Here is a 21,592-nt window from a genome sequence, read left to right on the forward strand (position 1 = left end):
TCATTCTCTCGCGTCAAACAAAAGCCCTTCAACCCTGGTTGTTCCACTTGTCCGTCCAATCTATCATCAGGCTTTCAAAGTTTGTGATTGGAAATCCATTTAACCCAAAACTCAAAGCCCAGAAATTTGAGGCCTATATAAAGCACGAGTAGCGTCTTAACTAGCCTTTCTGGGTACCCACACCAGTCACGGAAGAAGGATTGAATAAGTGCTGGCAGGCATAAGTACCGGCATAGCTCTACTGGCTAGCGGATTGACAACTTAAATACTACAGAATGGAGGCCCATCAACTAATGGGAACACACTATGGCCCAAGTCAAATCACACCAGCCATTGGGTCAAAGACGTGTGCAACGGGCCTATCTCACCAAAGGCTGCGGCCGTTTGATGGTGCGGCCTGTAATTTTGTAGATTACTCGCAAGAGCTCTCTCTGGATCCGATCCGAGTAAATGACCATTTCTTCTTCTCTGAGTGCCCTCCCATTTTCTGTCGCCTCATCGCGCTCTTCTTCTCTCGCTATCGGTCGCCCTTCTACTCAGCGTTATCATCGGCGCCGGCCATTCACAATAGCAACTCCGTTCGCGCATTCTGCTGCCTCCGATTCCCGCTCGGGTGAGATTCCTTCCTCTCCCATGTCTTTTAGATCCGGCTCCTCAAGTTATCCGTCTGGCTTCTCGTACTTGTCCTAATTCATATTTGACTAGATCTTGTAACTTTCCCGTTTCATTCATTTCATCGTAGACTTACTCTTCTCTGACAAAAGTCTTGTTTTCATGCGTTCTTGTCTGAAATACAAAGCAATTAATGAATTTTGTTAGAATATTAAACCAATTTATTTCCCCGCTGAGTGAAAGATATCCTCTTACCCTTCATACCTACTCGTGCCCTTCTTTTCTGTCGTGATTTATGAAAACATATTTCCTTCTTTCCTCCTCTCTCATTTTCTCAATCTGTAATCTTATTTTTATGAAAAATAAACCAATGGGTCAAAGTCTATTCATCGACTATATTCTCCCATTTTAAGTGCAATGCCAGTAATACACAGGTTATTGCATTAATCAGTGATGGTTTTCTTTTTTCCTTTTTCCTTAATTGCTTTTTTTTCATTGTCTTCAGACATGGATGGGTGTGCCGCTTCAAGTCTATATCCTTTGCATCGTTCTAAAACGTTGCACCTGGTTTGTTTTGATCAAAATCTAAATAATAACGGCTATCATTGTTTTTGTTTTTGAAGGCAAGCTTAACTTAATACTTGCGTCTGTGAAATGTCTTAAATCTTTTGTTTCAAGGTGCGGCATGCACAGGGAATTCATAATGTGGAAGGTGAAAAGGATTTTAAAGCGTATTTGTCTCCAGAGCTTTTTGATGCTCACCTCACGCCTCTTGGTTGGAATCAGGTAAGGAGTATAGCTACAGTTTTATTAATATCAACAAACTCTTCTGTCACCATAATCAGTTACAACTTTATGCTTCAAGCTAAGTCTCAATAGTTTGCCCTTTAAAGAAAAAAAATTATGGGTCATGAATTTCCTTCCATGAACTTGTAATTTTCATGATGCTCCGTAAAGCTTATACATGAGATCACTCTGGTTAATTTCATATATTACCCCACATTTTAGCCACTGTCATTATGCTTGCTCTGGCTTTTAGCTTGGTTTTGATGACCCATCTATAGGGTAGCATCTGACAGTTTGGTTTGATCTCATGCCTGCCATGATGCTTGATTTTTTTGTAATCCGACATTGTTCCAATTTCCAAAAAGATGGAACTTTTTTCTCAATGAAGAGTTAAAAAGTATCACATTTTCGTGCTGTTGTCACCTGTACATTGTAATGCGCATGAACTTATTTCGCGCGCTAATGTGCTTTACAAATACCGTGTTGAGATGAGAATGCGACTGCAACAGGTTGATAATCTACGGAAGCATGTTAATGCATGTGGGCTTGCTAAGAAGATTGAATTAGTCATCACTTCTCCTCTCTTAAGGTATGAGCTTTGCAAAGGGTAACTTATGTAAGATTTCTATGACATGTAACCATTTCTCATTTGGAATTTCTATCTTTACTGTGTTCTTTATCCTGTATCCTTTAAAAAGGTTTTTTTGGTTATTTTAAGTTTTATGTTTTGGTAATATATAATCACATGTTACAGGACAATGCAGACAGCTGTGGGGGTTTTTGGAGGTGAAAGCTATGTGGATGGAGTGAATGCTCTTCCCCTCATGGTAGAAAATGCTGGGAACAGTAATCATTCTGCAATTTCAAGTCTCAATTGCCCACCATTTATTGCTGTGGAAAACTGCCGAGAACACTTGGTATGTTAGATTCTTGTTGCTCATTATGGCATAAATTACAAGGCTGGTGTTCAATCCAGTCTTTTTATTAGTGTTGAAGTTTCTTGTTACTTATCTCTATAAATAGACACTCCAGTAAATTGTCACTAAGCCATCTCATTTGGATATTGTCTACATACCCAGAAGTTTCTTGTTACTTATCTCTATAAATAGACACTCCAGTAAATTGTCACTAAGCCATCTCATTTGCATAGTATGCCTCAATTCTTTTAAGTTTCATACTGCTATCTATATTCTGGGTATGTATGATCCTTGTTTTACAAATCATCTATATTAAATCAGGGTAGCCTTATTAATATTGTTTCCTGTTCTCTAAAGGGTGTTCATCCATGTGATAAACGGCGTAATATAAGTGAGTACAAGCTGCTTTTCCCTGGACTTGATTTCTCACTGGTGAGCTTGCTGTATGGTTCATTTTATAGAAAATAATTTTCTGCTTTGGATCTGTTGACTTTTGTTGTTGTTTTTAATTACTTGAAGGCCTTGTAAATCTAGTGATTATGGCATTGCAGATTGAAAATGATGAAGATATTCTATGGGAAGCTGATATACGAGAAGCAAATGAAGCAGTCGCTGCCAGGGGAGTGAAGTTCATCAACTGGTAAAGTTGTTTCTTGTTGTAGATTTAAAAACAAATATTATAAGCCATCACATACTGTTAAATGATTGATTTATTGCCTTATGGTTGTGTCATTCCTTTGAAAGAGATGTAATATTAGACTTCTCGTGCGTTGTATCTGGTTCAAGGCCATTGGTGACCTTGAAGTGCACGGTCATTGTTCGTTTTGGCCCCTCAATTGAAAATATGTTCCTTTGGGCACCTGAATTAGATAAATTTGTCTGTTTAGATCTTTTTACATTTACATGGTAACTAATGTGCCACATTTCTCATTATCTTGAGCCCAAGTCAGCCAGAGGAGAACCAGGTCAAAAAAATATATCCAGTTTAAGGGCTAAAATGAATATGTTTTTATTTGGGGTGAAACAAAAAAATGACCCCTACTTCAAAAGTAAAGAGCTCTGGTGGTTTTAAAAACTTTTTGTTTCATAAGTAAAAACAATATCTGAAGTTTATACCAACTTCATTTTTTTCTCAGGTTGTGGACTCGAAAAAGAGAAGGAGATTGCCATCGTTACCCACAGTGGTTTCTTATATCACACCTTGCAGATGTTTGGAAATGATTGTCATCCTTCCATTAAAAATGAAATCAGCAAACAGTAAGTTTTCTTTTTATGAGATATATATTGGATTTAAAAAAATTTCAGAGTAGATAGATGACTTCAAAATTTTTAGATTTTCTGAGCGACATTCTTATATTCAAGTTTTAACTAGCTGTTCTACACCCATGTTTAATATCATGGAATTGTGGTAAACCTAGTATGCCATGATAATCTCAAAAATCAAAGATAGGTAATGGTCAAACCTGAGTTGATTTTTGAGAAATATGCCATTCTTATAAACAAAATATCTTTTCACTAATAAATCTCTTAATTTTTTGATAAAGAAATACTAATTAATTGAAAATTTGAGTCATAAATAACAACATTAGCAAATAACTGATTGTTGAGTAGCATTTGACAATATTGTGATTTTATGATCAAAATACCCTTTTATTTGCAAATTATATGAAATCTATAAAACAGTAGTTTTGTTATAAAATAAGATTTGTAAAATAGAAACTAAAATAAGTAAAAATTTAAGAATATTTTTTAACAATTAACTAAGGTTTGACCAAGACCAAGGTGGCTGTAATAATACTAGGCATGTCCTGGAGGTACTTGGTCACATAAGGAAAGGTTGAACTTGTACCAAAACATTAGAAATCTAATATATACTCGTTGTGAATGGGGGCGCCAGAAAAGCCAGAACGCTTGAGCCAATGTGGTGGCACACCATATGTATCATGATTTGTCATGCCAAAAGGATCTTAGAAGAAGCAGAAAACTGTTCATTGACGTAATATAGCAAAAGTTAAATAAAACATTGGTGCATTTATACTGAACTGTGCAGACTGATTCAGTTGGAAGACTTTTTGCTCACCATCTCAGCAGTATGCATTTTAGTCTTGTTAGAAAGTAATGTAACCCATAGCTTACTCATGCTGGCATGTCGGCAAGATGATTATAAAGTGCCTTGCTTTTATCATGGAGAAATTGTCACAGGACATCCTAGGCAATCACATCTAGAGAATCTAAACAATCACACTTCGAATAAAAGGCAGTCACTCCTTGAAATAAAGCATTAAGCTAAAAAAAATAGTCATTGACTAATTCCTAAGAAGACTCGTCTGTCCTTTTATAGAGGTTCAAGAGCTTATAAGCAAGCTTGACTCCTAACAAGAGAAAGGTTTGACTCCTAACGAGAAAGGACAGAAAGTCTTACTCAAATTAAACCTTATACAAACTCCTAAAACTTATTGATAGACTTAATTAAACATAGAATTTAAAATAACTTGTTCGAAATTTCAGACAATGATCCTAAAATTGCTTAGTTGCCCCTAACACTAATATGTTAGATCCTAGTGTAATCCCTTATTATTTTGAATCAGTTCTTGTAATGTCTTCCAAATCTTCCCGGTATATCATTTGCATATTGAAATCTACTTGTCAGTCCAAGTCCTTTTTAATCATCAATTTTTGTTTCGTAAAAAGAGAAGGTTCATAGTCAAGCCCACCTGGTAGGACAGCTTGATTAGATATTTTTATTGTATGATGGTATAGTGTCCTTGTGTGTGGGTAGCAAGTAAGAAGGATACATGCTCTGTAAATAAAAAAAGGAAATCAGAGACAAATATTCACGTAGATAAACTTAATTGGAAAACAAAAACATGAACAAAATTTTTCTTTAAATGCAAATTGATATATATGGAAAAAAAATATGATTCAGAATTTCAAATGCCATTCTGTTTACTTTGAACCACCAAGTTTTGTATTTATTATTCCAATTTGATTTGGAAATACCATTCTGCCTGTTAGTTGATGGTTTTGTTCATTCTGTTTGGATAGTTTTGCCAACTGTGAGCTCCGATCAATGGTGCTGGTTGATAGAAGGTGAGTGTGTTGTTTGTTTTCTGGGACAATTCTCATCAGTTTAACGAGCTTCTGAGCCAATTCTACCAATCTGCAGTATGCAAGGGACGGATACCTCCGTCAGTAATTATCCTGGAAAAAACCCCCAAGGGCTTGATCTTCCAAGTGACGTAGCTCATGAGAAGCACCCTGAAAAAAAAGGAGTCTGTTGATGATGGTGCTGTATGTGACAGCAGAGCTACCGGAGTTGGAGTTGGAGTTGGAGTCGGAGTCAACTCTTTGCTTGGGGCGTGCATTCAATCGTTTAGTTAAGATTTTCTTACCACCAAAATATTTCAGGTAATTACTTTTTTAACCATCGACTGAAATTTTTAATTAAATAGTAGCTTGAGGTAACAGAATGTTTTGGTTGGTCCTGATAAATTGGTTGATTTTGTCTTTTGTCGAAATATTATATGACTCGTTAAAAACGTGAATCTATCGAACAATGACTACATGGATATTTTTAAATATTTTATTCCATAACGCTTTTAAATCATTTTGAAGAATAAAAAAACAATGATATGTGAAACAATTGCTTTGGTAGAAACTTGGACAGTATTTTATATTATTCTAAAATCGTAACAAAACAAAAACAACCACTAGATAACTTACGTGGACTTAGGGGAGTCACCTTGAATGGTGAGTGGTTTAATATCAAATCTTTTGTGTTGCAGTGTTATATAGTACTGTGTAAAAGTATTGTAGATATATTATAAAAAAACAGGGGTGAAATTGTGGTTTTTTATATTATATTGGCCACACAATACATGCTCTAATTCTGTGGGGCGGCCTTTATTGCCATTCATAAATTAATTTTAAAAAAAAATCCTAACAAAACATTTGGTGCTTTTATGGTACAAAAATAGTTGCCATAATAAAATTTAACTCATAACTGATTAAAATTAAATGTTAGTTTAATCTGTTTATTTTAAAGGAGCGGATATTGGACAAAAATTGGCAGAGCACAAGCTTTCGATTTGGTTTTCTGGAGCAGATATTGTAAAAAAAAATGACTGGCACAAGCTTTCATATTTCAAATAACAAATGGGTTTTCTTGGCTGAAGATCGAGATATGTATATATATATATATATATATATGAATTTTATATGTAAATATCAATCATGAAAGATGAAAAAAAAGAATAAGATTTGCAATTTTTATAATTTGAACAATAGAATGGAAAAAATATTTATTATATAAATAGGTAGTAGACCTTTTTATGTTAGAAGGACGAAGAATTAAAGAATCAATGGCAAAGTGAAGAGATATTGCACCACGTTAATATTCCTTATGTTTTTTTTCTTTAAATCTGAATGGAATTTAGCTAAAACAAAATAAAGAGAAAGCAACAAAAACAAGAAACTAAAGCCACAACGACTCTGACAGAGGAAGCCATTGGCCTCAGTAGCCTCTACCAGTCAATTTGGAAGAGCGAGCCCTCTATAAAAAGGGAGACCACCGGGTTCTTTAGAGCAAACTTTGCAAGCACATCCGCAGCGTGGTTCAGTTGCCTGGATGGATCTGTTTTATATTAGATGGACAAAGAATCAAAGAATTAAGAGACATCGTACCTTGTTAATATTATTTAGATAGTGGGCCTTTTTATGTTAGATGGACAAAGAATCAAAGAATCAATGGTCTAAGTGAAGAGACATTGCACCACATTAATATTCCATAGATAAAGGATCTTTTTTATGTTAGATGGATAAAGAACTAAAGAATCCAGAGATATTACACCACGTTAATATTACGTAAATAGTGGATTTTTTTAATGTTAGATGGATGAAGAACCAAAGAATCACTGGTCCAAGTGAAGAGATATCACACCACGTTAATATTCCATTGGCCAGGTCGTTTCACACAAGCCCCATGGAAGGACAGATCAATTCCAATCATGATTTATTTTCAGTTACTTTATTTTGTATTTTAAATTTTTATAAAATCTTAAAATAGAAAAGGGAATAAATTAATTAGTTAGTCTATACTATCCATTAAAAATTTTATCAGCGCTGCAGACTTAATTAAATATTTATAGTAGATTCTCTTCATCAAAAACAGCTAAACCTATTCGGCTATTCTAAAGAAGTGATTTTGTCCAGACATATTTTGTTATGTTTATCTGTTACATTATAATTTTGAGAAAAGAGTTGGTGTGCAAATATATGAAGTTAATAATTCAACATAGTTATGTTTTTTCTTTATGTGGGTTTTGACAGTGGCGGACCCAGGAATTTAGTTCAGCCCGGGTTTAAATAAAAATCAATATTCTCATATTTGTCAACTTTTAATTTTCTGGCGTTTTTAGCCCAACCATGGTCTCTCTTCAGTCCAACCACGGTCAGTGGCAGAACCAGAACTCATTGGTTAAGGGGGTTAATGTTAACTACTATCATTGTAATGGATGTTTTGAACAATTTTTCAAATTTTATTAAAACTTAAAATTTTAAAACAAGTTAAATAAGAAAAAATTTTCATTACTAAAATTTTTTACATTTGTCATGGCACATTATCAATTTAGTTTTTTCTTAATTATTAAAAAATTATAAAGTTTAAAACATTGTTTTTTTTTTATAATTTTCATAATTTTTTGAAAAAAAACTTGTTTTTAATTACTAAAGTTATTAAAAACTTAACATTGCAAACTCTAAGATTTGAACCATGGTAGGTGACACGGGGCTTGTCGGCGTGGCAACCTTCAAGACTCCTCCGTGCGGCACTTGTGCGCAGTCACAAGTCAGCCTGCTCTCGTAGGTGTAAGAACTCACACCTGCCCAAGGAACATACACAAAGGATGGACACAAAGATAAGAGAGAAAAACTTAAACTCTCTATTGATCGAAGAAAGCTATTACAACCGAAGCCAAACTACAAGCCTTCCTCTCTCCCTCTCACTTCTCCTAAGTGAGAGCTCTCTTCTCCTTTCTTCTCTTCTTCTCCTAAGATGAGAATGAGAATGAGAATGAGAGAGTGAAGAATGGGATGATAGAAATGGAGAATGGAGGGGGGGTTTATATAGCTAAGATTTGGAATCATCATCCAAGGGCAACGGGACGAACGCTCATCGAGACGTTCCCATTCCAAGAGCTAGATGCCGAGCCGAATTCCTCTCCAAGGACTAGCAAACGAGCTTCGCTCCTATTTGCCGGGTCCCGACATCATTCCATGCTCCCCATTAGCTATAGAGTGTCTCCCTCCTGTCAACAGCGCCAGATAATCACTGTTCATCCGCCCGGGATGTCTCGGCACCATAACCGGCCTACCGAGAGACTGTCTCCGCCCGTACGTGTCTGTCCGCACGAGAATACGAGGGCTTGCTGCTTCAGTTGAGCGGGTCGCTACTCCGCCTCGGACAAGATGATCTCGATCATGTCCTAGTATGTTAGACCGTTCAGAGTGAAATCCGAAATTGGTCTAAGGGAATGGAATAACCACTCCGGCTCCTCTTGGCCTTGTCACTCCCGCGCCAAGGGCGTGACGCCAAAAAGCCCTATAACAGTAGGCTCCTACAATCCAATTCCAACAAACCACTCAAGCACATGTCCATTACATATTAGCTTTATACAAACAAAATATTATAAAACATTAATATTCATATAAAAAATCTTATTGAACACAGTTCTTCTAAGATTTTCCGGCCGGCCGGCCCGGGTTGCCACCCATGTGGGTCCACCCCTGGGTTTTGGTTTTAATTTCTGTTTTTTTTTTTAAATAAATATATTATACAAGAGACTCAATACTACTAAATTAAGAGACCGTTGGTAATATACCCACTATTTTTTTTAATATAATTAATTTTTTTCAATAATTGATGAAAAAAAAAAAGGAGAAATAATTAAAAAAACAAAAACCTCTCCAATTAAATAAAAGAAAAGAAAAAAAAAAATCAAGCCAAACAAAAAATTAAAAGTGGACCACGGTTGGTATTATTCATGGCTTTCCAACTCCTACGCTAGGTTAGGCTTCCTAGCCATGTGGTTGGGTTATGTTTATTTGGGCAAAGCTGTGGTCTGTACTATTGACCGTTGCACTTTTCATTATCCTACTTTGTGGTAATTATGAACCAGTGCAGGTTTGACAATCCTACTTTATACTAATTACTAACGGTGTAGGTTTGACCGTCCTATTTTATACTAACTACTTACAGTTATAGATTTAACCATCCTATTTTGTATATTTTCGAGATTCATCGGTTTTTTTAAAATAAAAGGTTTATATATATATATATATATATATATATATATATATATATATCAACCATTATTTTTTAATTAAAAAATTAATTATATAAAAAGAATTTTTTTAAGACAAAAGGCAAGCAACTGCATCAAGCGTTTTTTTAGAAAAAGAAAAAACGGGAGAGTTTCTCCTGTTTATTTCATAATTTTAAAATTAAAAAAAAATTGAAAATAGGAAAAATTTTACCGTCACCAAACGTGCGTATTTTGATAAATAATTCCAAACATGCGTAATTTAATAAATATTTTTTTTAATATTAAAAAAAAAAGGCGAGTTTTTTGCTCTGCTGTAATTATTATATAAAAAAATGAAAATAATTAAATAGATATCTGTCTCGCTGCAAATCAAACTGTCAGACCTATAGAATCATATTAACCATGTCCCTCCTTTCGATCACATTGTCATCTGTCATGTCTCATTGATATCAACCATTAACAATATTCTTCCGGAGAGGTTATCCAGTCGGATTATTTTGAGGTTTTTGCTGAGTGCCCATCAGTTCACTCCCTTATTATACATACATACATACATTCGCTTCGGATTTTCTTTTCTTATCGGCGATTATTTTTGCGTGCTCTCTGCCTCCGATTTTCTTTTCAGGTCAGATTCCCCCAATTTTTTTTGGATACCGTTTTCAATTTTCGTTATTAGGTTTCTTTGTTGATTTTGTGGGTTTTCAACATTGTTCATCAGCAGCAGACATGGTTGTTGATTTTGTGGGTTTTCAACATTGTTCATCAGAAGGAAATATATAAACATGCAATAGAGATGTTAGAAAATAAGCTCTTCTCAAACTGCCAAGAAGTGAAAGCTGTCTGTCTTCTTGGTCTTCCCCGTCCCGTCGTGCCAATTTGTACCGTTATCATTCATGATTTAAGGAAACCATATTTCCTCCTCCTCCCCGAGTCCCCCCATTCTCATCTTCTCACATAGGGGATCTCATCATCACCATTAATATTATGTGGGATCTGAAAATTAATATTTTGATAATTCTATGTTGATTGGAGAATTATAAATTTGGGCCTGGAGATTTTATGTTTTTTTAAAAAAATAAAGATAAAAACAGTATGTAGCCTCAGATACGATATAAAAGAAAAACGATAAGATATGGAAAGCGCAAATAGTGCCACGCACCTGTTGATGCCCATTGAAAACCAGATTAGAAAATTAGCTCACCTGTCATATATATATATATATATATATATAATATGATTTTGTCCATCTGTTTCGATTTTATCAATTGAGTTATTAACTAAAAAATCCAAACTATCTTCTTGTCTTTAGTTTTTAGTTTTTAATTTTTAATTTTTAATTTGTTTCATTGTTTGTTTGTCTTGTCTGTCTTAGACATGGAGGGGCGTGCTGATTCAAGTCTATATCCTTTGCACCGTTCCAAGACACTGCACCTGGTTTAGATCAAATTCTCAAAAGAAACTTATTTGTTCGTTTTAGCTTATTAAAATATTTTACTCTTTCTATTAAACACAAAATTTTTAATTTGGTCATTCTATCAATTTTTTATCAATTTTTTGTAAGCCACGTGATGTAAAACCTTTTAAATGCTTACGTAGTAGTTCATATGGTTTCATGTAGTCAATTTTATTATTTGACATGTATCATTTAAAAAGTTTATAAATTTTATTAAAAAAATATGCAGAGAATCTCATTGATATCATTAGTTTTTAAGACACAGTATTATATTGCTTATAAATATAATATGTAGCATGCTATGCCTATGTGGTAAAATTGCACAGATTGCTTTGCCACATTATCATGACAGTAATGCTTACCTGGGTTAATTTGTGACATTTAATTAGTAGAAGATGATTAAAAGATCGACTTACATTTTGTGTTGAATTAAATAATTTAAAAAAAAAATTTAATGTAATGAGCAAAATATAAACCTTATTTTTCAAAGACAAATTTAACTCATACTTTCTTTTAACCAAATTTGTTAAATATGTTGTTGCAAGGTGCGACATGCACAGGGTATTCATAATGTGGCTGGTGAAAAAGATCACAAAGCATATTCATCTCCGAAGTTTTTTGATGCTCACATCACCCCTCTAGGCTGGAGTCAGGTAAGGATGATGTCTTCAAATTTACTATTAATAATACAACTTTTTTCTTCAAGGTAAGTCTTGCCTTCAAATTTTATTTTATTTTATTAAATATATATTTCTTTAAATAATATGTTTAATTATTTAACAATAATTATATGAAAGTATACGCATGCCCTTTATCTCTATTTCTTTAGACAATTTAGATATTTAGGTTGTTGTGCAATTTCAAGCATTTTTGGTATTATTCAAAATCTAAAATTTTGTTGCGGCTTAATTTTGCTAGTATTTTTAAAAGTTGCAATATTATAATTAATTCATTATTTGATTCAAATTCTCATAACATTTGAATTAACTTATGATTTTTTATATGTTCTCAATTTTATTGTAACATGTTTTATTTTGATTTTAAAATTTTTAATTATTTACTTTCACTGTAAATAATTTTTGGATCCCCTCTATAGAGTGACGTGGTGACAGTTTGGATTGTATGCCTGTTCATGCATGATGCTTGGTTTTTGTAAACTTAAATTCACTATGAAAAGATGCAAAGGAAAATTTTGTTTTTGGAACATGCTAAACAATGAAGAGTTCATAACCATTTTTTATTTTTTAATTTTATTTTTTCTCTGTGGTTACATCATAGTGCTGGTGGAGTCGTGGACCAATTGCACATAGTATAAGTTAGGATTTATCTTAATTGAGTTGAGCATGTTAACGCGACAGGTTGATAATCTACGGGAGCATGTTAATGAATGTGGGCTTGCTAAAAGGATTGAATTAGTCATCACTTCTCCTCTCTTAAGGTATGAGCTTTGTTAAGGGTAAATTTTGTAAAAAAATTCTTTTACATATAAACTAGTCCTCATTTAGAATTCCTATTTTTCCTGTTGTCATCCTCCTGTCCTGTATACTCTAACAAGTCTACTTTGCTTGTTTTTAAGTATTAATCAAAAGAAGTATACAAGATCTATTGGTACGTTCATGATGATAATCATGATATTGATCTTTTTGCCAAGTGATATATATAGTGAAAATTTATCTACCTACCATGTAAATCTGGGAGGCTCATTTTTGGAACGCAGCTGATAAGTTGTCACAGACGGTGGAAGGTGGTGGGAGATGAGATTGGACTTTGGAGGAGTGAAAGCTGAAGCGGTTACTGCCCTTGAAGTTGGAACGGACTTAGGTCCTCGATCAAGGGTTGTTTTTAATTGGTCTCAAAACCATATATAACTCTTGCCAGGCTACAAATGGTTCTTCTATATAGAGCATATATTACTGTATAAAACTGACACTCCAATCTGCATGCCTCATGTAATTTTTCTTTTTTGGTAATATATAATCACATGTTACAGGACAATGCAGACAGCAGTAGGGGTTTTTGGAGGTGAAAGCTATCTGGATGGAATGGATGTTCATGTTCATCCTCTCATGATAGAAAATGTTGGGAACAGTAATCGTTCTGCAATTTCAAGTCTCAATTGCCCACCATTTATAGCTGTCGAAACTTGCAGAGAACGCTTGGTATAGTACGATATTTATATTGCTCATTTGTTGTATAAATTACGAGGCTGTCATTCAATCCAGTTAAAAAATAGTTTTGAATTTTCTTGTCATTTATCTCTTTAAATTGATAGTATATATAGTGGCTTGTTATTATGTCACATCATTTGGATATGATGTTATATATCTTTGTCTTTAAATGGAAGTTAACCGCGCGTGTTTCGTGTTGTTATGCATAAGGGAGTCTTAATTTTCAGTTTAATGTCATTATCTATATTCTGGGCCGGTGTGCCGCATCATATCATGCTTGTTTTACAAATTTTCTTTACAGCCTAATTAATATTGTTTCTTGCTCAAGGGAGTTAACCCATGTGATAAACGGAGAAATACAAGCGAGTACAAGCTTCTTTTCCCTGCAATTGATTTCTCACTGGTTAGCTTGTTATACAGCTTATTTAATAGAAAGTAACTGAATATTGTTCAACAGTCAAAATAAAAGGAGTAAAATGAAATATATTATTTTCTACTCTTTTGATCTGTTGAACTATGTGAAGTTTTAAATTACATAAAAGGCTTGTAAATCTGTTGTTGATGACATTGCAGATGGAAAATGAAGAAGATATTCTATGGGATGCTGATAAACGAGAATCAAATGAAGCACTTGCTACTAGGGGATTGAAGTTTATCAACTGGTATAGTTGCTTCTTGTGTTGTAAATCGTTAAATGATTATATATATATAATAAGCCATCTATCAAATACTTTTAGGTAATGCCAATGATCTATTTCCTTACATTGTAATAATCCTTTGAAAGAAAATGTAACATAAGACTTAACGGAATATTCATTTTCCTTTGTTTTATTCAAGTGAAATGATATCTGAAGTTGAATTAAATCATTTTCTCTCTCAGGTTGTGGACTCGACCGGAGAAGGAGATTGCCATTGTTACCCACAGTGCTTTCTTAGAATGCACGTTGCAGATGTTTGGAAATGATTGTCATCCTTCCATTAAAAATGAAATCAATAAACAGTAAGTTAACCTTTTTTTATGAGGCATGTTTGATTAATTTTGATTTCAAAGTAAATGATTCTGATATGCTTAGTTTTTTATTTATTTATTATTATTTAATTTTTTTTGAGATTCATACTTCTATTCAATGCTTGACGTACAACCTGTTGTGCAAGTTTTTTTTTTTGGGAGGGGGAGGGGGGGGGAAGAGCTGAAAGAGCTAATTTTATTAATAAGAAAAAAAGGTTTACAAAAGTTCAAAGATTACATCACAAAGAAGAAAAACAAAGCAAAAGAAGACAAACAACAATAAACACAGGAAAGAGAAACTAGAAAACAAAACCATGCTCAGAAAAAGACTTCATGATCCACCCTGCGGTCACGGCCAGACGAGAAAAGAGGTTTAGACGGTGGAGGTTATTCCCAAAGCAAATATGGCTAAGGCAGACGCTGGACCATTCCAATGAGAAGGAATGGTGATCATAGAGGATTACCCACAATATGAAGCAAGTGAGAGATGTCGGAAAGATCCTGCTCAAACCGCCAAGTGGTAGGATTACGGCCATCCAACAGAGCATAAGATATATCATGGTTGCAGTGAAGGATGCGACGAATATCCAGATGCCGATCAGAAGAGGTCCGAAGAGCAATGCAAAGAGCTTTGACACCCGCTTCAAAATGAGAATCTGCTTTGAATGTGCAGCAACCTTATAGTAGTTATGATTTGAGATAAAAAAACCCTGACTTACCAAGCTTGTTGTTGTCAGTCCATCTGTGGGCATAAAAGAGAAAGAGGCGGTCAAAGATGGAGAAGTTATTGAGGAGGAGCCTTCGTCCCAATAGAGAGAAATTTTCCTGCATAAATTCCTGGATATGGATAACAGCTTTGGAAGGAATGTTAGAAAACTTGGGTTTGATATTGTTGAAGATGAGATCACAGCGAGCCTTCCACAAAAACCATATAGTGGCAGCAATAACAGATACAGTATGAATAGAAAAGTTATAATCAGAGATCCATAAACCAGCAGAAATTAAATCAGGGAAGGAAATATTAATGCCAAGGTTATAGTTTAGCAAATTCCAAACCAACTGTGCACAACGGCAATCTAGAAAGATGTGATCAATGGATTCATATTCAATGTTGCAGAAAACACAAAGTATGAGGTCCAATATTGATGCTATTAAGAAAATCAGTAGTAGAGATGCAACCATGAAACATAAGCCAGATAAAATGCTTAACGCGCGGAGCAACATGCAACTTCCAAAGCTTATCCCAACCTCGCCAAGCCATAGTTGAATCAGAGTTGTGATTTAAATGATAATAGATGGCAGAAGATATTTTAAGGTTGGAGGAATGAGGTTGCCAAACCCAGTAACTATTTCTCTCACAATCATAGGCACTAATGCAAGGAATCAAAGGACCTAAGAAGTTTCCAAAAATTAAACAGAGAAAACCATGATTCCACTGGCCATTATCAATCAAATCAGATAAATGATAAGCATTCATATCAGTGTTAACATTTAAATAAGTAGGCTTGAAAGCAAGAGGAATTTCAAATAACCAAGGATCAAACAAAAAAGAAGTCTGAGTTGGATTAAAGGATTTGATCCACAGATTCCGCTTAAGAGTGCTAGCTGTTCTACATAGACCTCTGAAAAACCAGGAGCAATTTGCAGGGATATGATCAGTCCAGAAGTTAAGACGACCGTACTTATGGCGACCAATATCAACCCAAAAGATAATATCTGAATTCAGGTATTTAAACACGTTTTTAGCCATAAGGGAAGTCTTGGCATAAGAGAGGTTACGAAGACCCAAGCCCCCCTCAGATTTACTGTCAGAAATACAACTCCAATTCACGGCATGGATGCCCTTTCCATTGCCCCCTTTAAACCAAAAGAAGTCCCTGACCAACCTAGAAATCTCCTGGAGAACCGAGTCAGGAACAGGATAAGCAGACAAATAATAGGTGGGAATAGAGAGAATAGAAGAGTTGATAAGGATGGACTTAGCAGCAGAGGAAAGTTTAGAAGTTTTCCAGCGGGAGCACAAATTTTTAATCTTATCAATCATGGGTTTAAAGGAGAGAACACTAAGTTTTTAGGAAAGCAATGAGAATGCCCGGATAAGTCATAGGAAACCGGGCCTCGGGAGAAGCCGTAGATGGAACATATTCTCTTAGCGACATGTTTATTGAACCAGGAAAGAAGAAAGATTTGCGTTTTAGTTTGATTAGGACATTGACCAGTTAAACGAGATTAGATGGAAAGACAAAGTTTTATATTATGGACAACGATCCGAAGCTTTGGTAATCAAAATAATGTCATCAAGAAACATTAAATGATTAAAAATTTGAATTCATGGCACAATCAAATCCGTAAATCATATTAGAAGAAAGGGCATGATTTAAAAATGGTCGAGAAATTCGGGCATGAAGAATGAAGCAGAGGGAGGATAAAGGATCCCCTCGACGAATACCCTCTAGAGGATTGGAACCAAGGAAAAAGGGACACCATTAACCAAAAATAGAGAAGGAGGAGGAGTGAAGGATAGCTCGGATCCGTGAAATCCGTGTCTCGTGAAACTTCATCTTAGTAAGGGTTGCAAGAATTGCACTCCAAGCAAGAGTATCATAAGCCTTCTCAATATCAAGTTTAATAAGCATCCTAGGGGGGCTATTACGATCAAACTCAAGGGAATGAACCACCTCCTGATCAGCTATAATATTATCAAAAGTACCTCTTTCCGATATGAAACTAGCTTGCTCTCTACCTACCAACATAGGAAGAACAAGCTTGAGTCGATTGGAAAGAAGTTTTGAGATAATTTTATAGCAGACATTGCATAACGAAATGGGGCGATAATCCGAAACCAGTCGGGGATTCAATTTTTTAGGTACAAGAGTAATATAAGTTCTGCCCCAGGAGGAAGGGAGGTGAGAAGTGTGCAAAAAATGTCTAACAGCAGCAACCAAAATATCACCAATATCATCCCAAAAAAATCGATAAAACTCAATATTAAACCCATCCGGACCAGGAAATTTACCGGTAGGAAGATCAAGGAGAGCAAGATAAATTTCCTCCTTTGTAACTTCCCGGATAAGATGTTGGCCAGAATCAAAGGGAATACTAGGATAATCATCAGGAAGCACACATAGAGTAACATTAAAATCATCATGAGAATGAGAAATAGGACTCGACCAAAGAATAGAATAAAAATTCATGAAAGCATGCTCAATACTAGAATGATTAGAATGACAGTTACCAGCAGGGTCTGGAATGTGAGATATGAAATTGTGATGGGCCCGAATGCGAGCAGATTTGTGAAAGAAATTTGTATTTTTGTCACCATCACAAACCCAAAGGAGACGCGCGCGCTGAGCCCATTTGATAGAAATTTGACGTTGTATAGCTGCAAGTCTAGCATACTGAACAGACAGGTTAGTTTGAGAAACAATATTATCATCCATATTTTCTAAATTATTAATAGTGGTTTCTGTCTGTTTAAGAGCAAAGTCCAAAGAATTAACACCAATATGCGTCCAGGAGTTAAGTTTAAACCGAGTGCAAGAGAGTAAATGTGAGAATATGTGAAGAGGATTACCATGAGCAGGAGACCGAAAAGCTTCTCTAACAGTATCATGACAACCAGTAAACTCCAACCAATAATTTTCAAATTTAAACAAATAACGAATAGAAGTATCATACAAAGAGACCGATAAAACAAGAGGAGAATGATCCGAGAAACTGCGAAAGAGATGGGAAAGAGAATAATTCTTAAACCGAGAGATCCAGTCTAAGTTAACAATACAGCGATCTAAACGAGCCCAGCGACGAGCTAAACCACGCTGATTATTGCACCACTTAAAGGGGGGGGGGGCAGAAGAGTTAAGATCAAAAAGATTATTAGAGTCGACAAAACTACAGAAAAAAGAGGCTTTTCGGGAATAGTAATAAAAATGACCACCCTTGTGTTTATTAGGATGAAGAATGGAATTGAAATCGCCGATGATAAGCCAAGGGAGATGAAAAGACAAGATTTTAGAAAGTTCATTTCAAACCGCACATTGAGAAGAAAAACGACTAGAATTATAAACAACAGAAATAATAGAGCTAGAAAAATAGCTAGAAGAAATCACCAAATGAAGAACGCGGCGAGAAGAGGCAATGGGAGACACCTGTCCCAGACCTTTCTTCCAGCAGACAAAAATGCCTCCAGAATAACCCTCCGTGAGTATGGAAGCCCAATCCCATGAACTAGAAATTTTATTACAGAACTTACCGATCCGAACAGAGTTAGCTCTGGTTTCCACAAGACATAAGATAGCAAGATCATTCTGACGAATAAAACGAAAAATACGGGCAAGGGTTTCCCGGGAGGAGAGACCCCTACAGTTCCGGCAACAAATTTTCTTAGTTATCATCAAAAATAAATTTAAAGAGAAAGTAAAAACTCCCTGAAAAAGGATACATAGTGAAGACAGTCACTGATGACTGGATTCACCCATCTCTAGGCGTCCCTTCTTTAGGATTTCCACATCTAAAAGAGAACCCTTGCGAATAAGAGCGACCCGCCGGGCTTCCTCTTGATACTGATCTAGAGTCATGAGGTCATCAGGTTCATCCTCCTCTGACATATGATCTTCTGAAGCCTCAGAAGCATCATTATCGTTGTCACTATCTTCCTCCATAGAGCCGTCGACCAGAGCAGCAGTAACATGATCAACAAGTTTGGAATGGTCTGGGTTAGGATTAGGAACATTGGGGGAGGGATCTTCAACTAGAGAAGACAGAAGGACAGGGGGTGGGGATCGGTGCCTTCGATCCAACGGCTCGCGAGCCCTGGGAAAGAGTTGTTAAGTTTGAGTAAGTGGACGGGGATTCTCCAACGGGATGTGTGAAGTGACAGGAGAAGGCGCAGCAGAGGGTGGAGTGAAGTCCCAATGAACATTGGGAGAATGCGACTCAGGGTCTCCAGGCACCATTGGCAAAGTAGTGGGTGGGGCGGCAAAGTCGATGATTGTCGGAGCGACCAGACCGGCTGAGGCACGGGAATCGTGCAACATGGCATGGGAGCCGAGACGCCGCCCTACTAGCACCACCTCACGCCCGCCACGTATCGTGAGCAAATGGAGGCACCTGGGGAGACCGGTCATCGCTTTCGGAGCGGCCGCTAATCCCTCGACCCGCTGGGAGTGCGAACACTGCCACCGCGGGAGCGGGAAGGACCTCGCCGGCGAGAGACGAGCAACCATGGTCCATAATCCGTTGCTTCCTTAGGGGCCTAGGAAGCCAAAGGGGCACTGGTTACAGGGTCTGGAGAAGGGCAAGGGACTCTTGGATCGACTCCAACATCCAAGGGAGAATGCATCTGTCTGACCTCCTTCCCTCGATGAGCACGAGGGGGCTGAGAGACACTAGCATTTCCGGTTGATGGAGCACAATTGCAAGAATTTGAACCATGCCCGATCATACCACAGGAGTAACAAAAAGTTGGAAGGCATTCATATTGCACAACTACAAAAACGCGATGATCATCTCCAAGCCAGAAGCCCTTGCCGAGAGGTTTGGAGAGGTCAAGTTCAATACAGACTCTGGCATATTTGGTACGGGTTAGAGAGAGTGTGAGTTCATCAACTTTCATAAGCTTGCTCAGATGACCAGTGATAGTATCAAGCATATCGCCACTCCAGAACTCAATGGGTAGGTTATGGAGTTGAATACATATAGCAGCTGTAGTAAGTTTGGTGAAGGTGGGTTCAAAGTATGGCCTCCAAGGAGACAGCTGGAGTATAATGCCATTGATGATCCAGGGCCCTTCAGAGAGAAGACGCTGCACAATAGACTGGTTAGAACATCTTATAAGTATAAAACCATTAGGAAGGTCTGAGATAAGAATTTCTCCTATGTTTTCCCATTTCTGCTGTAGAATGGTCTTCACTTGCTCAAACAAAGGGGGCTTTCCAAAGAATTTACCGTAAAGGGAATACTGGAAACGAAGGTGAGCTCGATTCAGGGTATCACGGTCGAGTTTAATGAACTCCGAGGTGGTTTCTTTGAGCTTGTTAAGGACTGCTGGGTTGTGGAGGGGAGAAGTCTCTTGGGACGAGGTGAGTTTGGAGGCAATTTGAGTCCAGGTGGGGGGAGAGGGACGCTGTGGATCAGACGGGGAAGCAGACCCCCCGCTTGCCATGGCAAGAGGGGGAGAGAAGAGGGGAGAGAGACAGAAGCAAGGGAGGCAAGCTCAGAGGAGAGGCTTCGTTAGCATCTAGAAAATCTAACCTGTTGTGCAAGTTGTTATACTTTGTGTTTGCTTAGTACGAAGAATGCATGCTGTGCAAATAAAGAAGAATATCAAGGACAAGTATTCGTATGGGTGAACTTAATTTGAACACAAAAATATGAATAAAATTAATCTTGAAATGCAAATTGATAGATTTGGCTTGAAAAATACCATTCTGCTTTCCTTTAACTACCAAGTTTCCTTTTGCTTGTTATATGTTCTTGATTTATTTGGAAATGACACTGGTCTGAGTGTTGTTTGACGGTTTTGTTTGTTCTGCCTGGATTAGCTTTGCCAACTGTGAACTCCGTTCGATGGTGCTGGTTGATACAAAGTAAGTACCTTTTGTTTGTATTTATTTGTGGGACAATATTCATCAGTTCATAATGTTTCTGAGCTGATGCTGCCATTTTGCAGCATGCTAGCGATGGTGGATACCTCCAGTAGCAATTATCCTGGACAGAAACCTCATGGGCTTGGTCTGCCAAGTGATGTAGCTCATGAGGAGCTCCCCAAGAAAGAGGATCAGAATTACACCTGTTACTGTTGGATATTGTAACAATATATGTCCAGTCCACAAAGCACAACATAACAAGCATTCTTTACTTCTTACTTTAATGCATGTTTTATTGCATGTTTCATGGCATGTTTTAGGGTCTTGCCATGTTTCTCATTCTTGAGTACCACCAATTTCTGATACTGGTCTTCCCAATATATAAGAACTAAAACCACATGTAGACTCCTATTTGATTTACTTGTTCCAAATGCAAAAGTGTTCATAATGTGCTCTTAGAGCCTTATATATTGAAAAAAAATTGTAACAGATTTGTTATAAAATATGTAAAAATATTTTAGGCATATACAGGGACTTTATAAGGGATAGATCCCTTGCAATGGGAGTTTTTGGCAAACATAAGGATTTGAATTTGAAAACTGCTTAAGTGACTCCAGCCTCTACTAGTTAAGACCAATTATGCTTGATTTTTATATATATATATATATATATATATATATATCAATCCAAAATGATGCTTGAGTTCTTAGATAACAAATAATTGCTTCCAAAAGAAAG

The 21,592-nt window shown here is 36.4% G+C and overlaps 2 protein-coding genes across 3 annotated transcripts; both read left to right on the forward strand.

The window, feature by feature from the left end:
• The first annotated feature begins 398 nt into the window (after window positions 1-398).
• On the forward strand, window positions 399-5,922 carry LOC120275161 (phosphoglycerate mutase-like protein 1). The gene is given in 11 exon segments (XM_039281667.1): window positions 399-613; window positions 1,118-1,179; window positions 1,291-1,398; window positions 1,908-1,987; window positions 2,153-2,315; window positions 2,673-2,747; window positions 2,867-2,955; window positions 3,452-3,464; window positions 3,466-3,572; window positions 5,361-5,405; window positions 5,482-5,922. Coding segments are annotated over 11 exon segments (1,020 nt in total). The 5' UTR covers window positions 399-450; the 3' UTR covers window positions 5,597-5,922.
• A 4,106-nt stretch (window positions 5,923-10,028) lies between these two features.
• LOC120276449 (phosphoglycerate mutase-like protein 1) lies at window positions 10,029-21,402 on the forward strand. 2 transcript variants are annotated; one of them, XM_039283198.1, is made up of 10 exons: window positions 10,159-10,262; window positions 11,010-11,071; window positions 11,636-11,743; window positions 12,449-12,528; window positions 13,081-13,249; window positions 13,587-13,661; window positions 13,832-13,920; window positions 14,139-14,258; window positions 20,810-20,854; window positions 20,938-21,401. In XM_039283198.1, exons 2-10 carry the CDS (start codon window positions 11,012-11,014, stop codon window positions 21,077-21,079), a joined length of 888 nt encoding a protein of 295 aa, XP_039139132.1. In that variant the 5' UTR covers window positions 10,159-10,262; window positions 11,010-11,011; the 3' UTR covers window positions 21,080-21,401. The 2 variants fall into 2 exon arrangements, with proteins under 2 accessions (XP_039139131.1, XP_039139132.1); XM_039283197.1 differs by lacking the exon at window positions 13,587-13,661 and having other exon boundaries at window positions 10,029-10,262; window positions 20,938-21,402.
• The last annotated feature ends 190 nt before the right edge of the window (window positions 21,403-21,592 follow it).

Source organism: Dioscorea cayenensis, chromosome 14 (assembly GCF_009730915.1).
Source record: "Dioscorea cayenensis subsp. rotundata cultivar TDr96_F1 chromosome 14, TDr96_F1_v2_PseudoChromosome.rev07_lg8_w22 25.fasta, whole genome shotgun sequence".
In the NCBI taxonomy this organism is placed as follows: domain Eukaryota; kingdom Viridiplantae; phylum Streptophyta; class Magnoliopsida; order Dioscoreales; family Dioscoreaceae; genus Dioscorea; species Dioscorea cayenensis.